Genomic DNA, 5,223 nt, shown 5'->3' with positions numbered 1-5,223 from the left:
AGCTAGCTAGACTATCTGTCCAATCAGAGTTTTCTCTCGCACAAATGACAATTATGATTGGTTTAAAGAAATGCCATACACCAAAGCGCTGTGGAGGTAGGTCTGGCAATGCGAGACTTGGGCTTCCTAGACCCCACTTTGAGAACTACTGCCCTAGAGGACTACTGGATCCCTTTGACATTCATAATCACTATGGAGAACAATAGGGGGAAATCCAATGCCAGCATGTTGCATACTGTATTTAGTAGTAAGTAGTATGTCTCTATCTGAGTTTGTTAGCAGAGCTAATTCCCATTAGCATTGGGCCAACTGCATTCGTTTAAAAGTGCCAACATGAGAATGTGTATCTCTTTGTAGCCACTGCTAAGTTAACTTGAATCAGGGTTAACTTCTCTGTAGCTTCTTATTAACAACATTTCACTTGCCACATCATGGTACATCTAATTTTATTTACAAATTCATAAACTGACACAAGTACAGCCCCAGTTTGTGCCTCTCATGTAATTTTACCCACAGTTTTTACATTTGAATTCATGTTACGCTAACCGTTAGCTAGCGGCTAGATTGGTAACTTGAACACAAATCAAAAGTTTGAAAGAAAAGACCAGCAGGTCAACTGACAACACTTACCGCTGTTTTAAAGACATCTCCGCACTCCTGAAACACTTTTGTGGCAACCATATTCTGCCCTTTGGACAAGTAAAGACGTTTAACCGTTATTATATTACACCCAAGCATTTAACTCGCTGCACAAGACGCGGCTGTTCATTCGTGTAAACAAAGATGGCAACCGGAAGTGACATGCCACCTCGGCGCGCACTTATTTTTCTTCCCCCTGGAGTGATGCAGTAAACAATAAAACTAAAAATTTAAAAAAAATTAAATGATGCATGGAAATTTAAATAAGAAAGACACCTATTATAGACTAACTTTGGTTTTTAAATTAATTTAATATTTCAAAATTTTTAGTTTATATTTTTTCCAGAATGAATGCAAGCAACGATATGTCAATTCCAGCTACGATCTTTGTTTGGATGAAACAGAAATTAAGCAGTTTGGAAAACAGGTTAAAAAAAAAAAAGTCTTCTTTGTGCAGCCAAATGAACCCCAGCTAGGTGGCGTCTGTTTGCAACTGGAAAATGTTAAAAACAGCAATAAATGTCAAAAGCATATGTAGTCTGTCAAAGTTTGGTAGAGTAGATGCCTGAGGTTGAGTTCTGTTGAGTCAAATTAGATCAATGCAAAACTCTCAAATGTAAAAACGATGGAAGCAGGATGTTGTTTATCCAGACCATGACTCGACTGTCCACACTGGGATTTTTGCCAGACTGGGTGACATTCAAAGCCCAGTGAGAATGAGCAGCTTTTAGGCAACTTTTCAAGTAAGACTGCTTTCAGTGTGGTTGGACCATACTGTTAACACTAAGACATTAAGGTCTCATTAGCAGATTATTATTTTAAACACAGCTACTAATAAAATGTAATATAGTAATTATTCTGCTTTTACATTTATTCACACCGCGACAATCAAACAAAACTTGTCTAAGCTGATTTCAAAAGTAGCATTCGCAGTCACACTTACTTCATTATTGACAGAGATATTACATGCCTCATGTTCAACAGCCAAGTTACAGACTGTAAATAAGAAAAGTGCTTCAGGACATCAAACATTTTAAGATCGGGTTTAGGGGCACATTTTACCTTTTTATTATTTTTCATTTACAGGAATTCTTAGGTATCTCATGTTTCTTGGGTTACTTTTTTTAAATACTTGGCATAGGAACAACTGGATGGCTTTTGTGTAATCTCATATGAAAAAAAAACGTACTTCATCATGTTGCCACATATGGTCCATGAGTCCAGAAATGAGCATTTGTTCAGGTCAGAGTTTGTGTTTCAGTGGAGGAGGTATTCTTTTCTCAAGGTTCAGTAGATAAATCATTATTTAGGGACATAGATCTCCAGCTCAAATGCAATGTACCTTTTTAGAAAGTTGGTAAAACATTGTCCACATCTTATGTCTTATCTTTTTTTATTGTGCATCCATTATAGTCAAGAAAAACCTGCATAGGCCACGGTTAAGGGCTAGACACTGTGACAGTCCTATAGTCCTGTGTTCCTTAGCTGTTCAGTACCAATGCGGTTGAAACAATAAACAAAACATAAACAAGGGCCCTTCACAATAAATAGTCAACTACTTCCTAATTGTTTGTCTGTAATGGCTTGTGAATTTCAGTATGACCCCTTTATTAGGTGAACCACAATCTTCACATTTCAACATCAATAATCAAGTGATTTCTGCACACATCTGAACTTTACATTTCTACAACTTTCAACCTACTTCAAATAAGATATGGGTTATTTTCTTGATATGCAGTAGGCAACATGGTGTAGCTATAGAATGATTTTTCATATCATGTTCCGACTGTGTGTTTCTAGCATCAGTTCAGAAGTCCAAAGGTCTTCATCGGCTCCCAGTTGTACCGGCAGCACTGCTGCGGTTAAGGTTGCGGCTAAGTTGAGGGAAGTGTACTGTGGGTGTTCTGGATGTTGGACCGTAGAGACCGAGATTTCTGGCTGCTGCTGATTTCCTGGGCTGCTTCACGCTAGGGAACGGGGAAAAGACCTGCTGTTTAGGAGTGGAGGCACCACAAGACGAGAGCCCTGGGGTTGATGGGGAGGAGGATAAACGAGATCTGGACGAGGAAGAGATAGAGGAAAGCGAAGGAGTGGACGGGGAGGAAGTTTTGTAAAATGTGGACGATGCAGAAAGAGTGAGAGAGGAGAAGCCGTCAGCTGACTGGGATGATGGGAGGCAGAATGTGGAGCTTGGTGTTGGGGTGGAGGGTGGTGTAGGAGAGGACGAGCAGGACGGACCGAGAGACGCCAATGTAGGGACTGGAGAGGGGGACGGACTCAGGGTGGAAGGTGAGGAATTGAAGGAGTGGTGAGGTGGAGGTAAAGCGATGGAGGGAAAGTGTCTGTCAGAGGCGGTGCTTCTCTCTGAACCTGAGGAATCAGATTCTTTGTGTCTGTTTGAGGATGGCGGAGGAGGGAGAAGGGGGGCTTGGGGTGCAGGTTTAGACTCTGATATTGGGGGCTGTGTATTTGGGTTTGCGTTGTTGGGGGAGGTCAGATTTGATTTATCCTCTAGATCCAGGGAGTCCAGTTGCACTACCACCTCTGCAACTTCTGCTTCTTCTGTCCCATCTGCCACCTGTAGAGCATCTTCACACACGGATGCAGTACCAGAGGGATCAGGAGACGGAGACACAGAGACCTCATCATCTCTCTCATTTTCCTCAATCATTCTCTCCCCTTCACCCTCGAATCTCGCTGATCCTCCTGCTTCCTCCCTCTCCTCATCATCTTCCCTTTCCTCTGAATCTCCAAAGCCTAGCTGTGCTCGGGCCCTGGCTATATTCCTTCGATGTACCCGGACGTGAGCACGCCAGGGCGACCCTGCGTCTCCTCCAGAGCTCCCTGGAGAACCAGTACTGTTGGAGAGCAGCGAGCCACAGCGCTGTCTGGCTGGGGAGCCGTGACTCTGGGACAGAGAAGCAGCTCGGGACCCTGGTAGTGTTGATGTGCTCGTGGATGTGGGTCTGGAGCACCAGGGATCTCCGCGCGGTTTCCGACCCAGAAGGAGGTGATTGATTACTGAGCTGGAAGGGTTGAGTTGGGAGGCCAGGACACGGGTGGCGGGGCACTTTTCTGGAGGGGAGGTGAAAGGTGAGGGACAAGACACAAAACACATTTGTGAACTGGATCTTTAACCTACAGTAAGACAGATTTATCTTTAAGTGACAAAGATCAACGGAACTCAACTACCAGCAGTCAGCGACATCTTTGAGGCCCGATGCTGAAACGGGTCCTCTAACCTAACCCGTGACCCAACCCACCCCAATTCAGATTTAGGACCATACAAGCCTGGACTATTAGACTGAGGAACAGTTTCTTATCCTATGCAGAAATACTGTTAAAGGGATCCTAGTCTCATATCACAAACTATCAAACCATATTAGTTATTTATGTGTTTATCTATTTATTACTGAGGCTGCTAACTAATCATGAATGTGCAATACCTACTCTGTTATCTGTAAAGTCCACTATCTACTGCTGGGACGTTTCACTTCTTGCTTTTATTCAACAAAATGAGGAAGGAAAGTACTAACGTAATTTTGTTGTAATATTGTCAGACAGTGGTGCAATGACAATAAAGCTTATTATGAAAGAGAATTGTGTTTTCAACCAGTTCAGTTAACCTGAAGAATCTATTGTTTTTTTTTGCTAGCCAACTACAGTAAATAGCAATTATATCTTACTGTATAGTATTACATTTATTCTAACTTCCTCACTGTTGCTGTGTAACTCAGAGCAAGCATCACAGCAATACTGTAACTGAGTTATTACTATGGTTAACTGTATCCTGTAATTAAAGTACATTTAAAAATGCTAAACTGTTCCAATATCATTGTTTAAAGAATAATCTTTTGTAACAAATCGGCTATCCTATGAAATCTAAAATCTATCCTAGGTTACCAAAGTCATGTAATATGTAGCATTAAAAAAACAAAACATAGTAAATGTATACTGATGTAAGTGAAAATAACAAATCATCAAATTTGAGATGGTGTAAACAGCAAATAATTGTGATCCTAGAACTAGATATCCTAGAACAATGTTATACTTCAACATTTTCAGATTGCTTTCCTTTTGATTCATTCATACATTAACTGTATCAGCACTAGTCATCACATAAATTTCCCATTTCCGTTACAGCCAGCTGTTCAGAGCACCTCCATCAGACACCAGAGGGCGTGCAAAGTTTGTTTTTCTCTGAAGGATTTATCATCATGGCTCTCCCAGAATGAACCAGTATTACACTAGCAGCAAGGTGTACATTCATTTCTCTCATATTACCTAAAATGTAGAGTAATATACCATATTGTCGCCCCTTTTTCCCAATGTCAGTAAACTATGTAAATGTTAACATGTCTTTGTAAAAAGCCGATTACTGAGCTTTACAAAATGCGTTTACATGAGTGATGATTAGTGTGGCAAGATTGTTGGGGGTGTTTGAGTGTGTAAGAGAAAAAGCAAAAAAAACAAAGCTCAATTTAATATTGATATATAACCTTCACCAAGTATACACTACCGGTCAAAAGTTTGGAGTCACTTACAAATTTCCATACCACTCCATTATAGACAGAATACCAGCTG

At 41.0% G+C, this 5,223-nt stretch overlaps 1 protein-coding gene across 1 annotated transcript in view; it reads right to left on the bottom strand.

Moving 5' to 3' along the window:
• Positions 1-1,560: 1,560 nt before the first annotated feature.
• Positions 1,561-5,223, bottom strand: part of tbc1d30 (TBC1 domain family, member 30) — a 25,807-nt gene continuing 22,144 nt past the window's right edge. Inside the window, 1 exon segment of the mRNA XM_032505693.1 lies at positions 1,561-3,714. Within this exon segment, the coding sequence (XP_032361584.1) occupies positions 2,465-3,714 (1,250 nt within the window). The 3' untranslated portion in view covers positions 1,561-2,464.

This window comes from Etheostoma spectabile, chromosome 23, assembly GCF_008692095.1.
Source record: "Etheostoma spectabile isolate EspeVRDwgs_2016 chromosome 23, UIUC_Espe_1.0, whole genome shotgun sequence".
NCBI lineage: Eukaryota > Metazoa > Chordata > Actinopteri > Perciformes > Percidae > Etheostoma > Etheostoma spectabile.
Note: the sequence above shows the minus strand (reverse complement) of the source record. Positions and strands in the feature narration are given on the sequence as shown.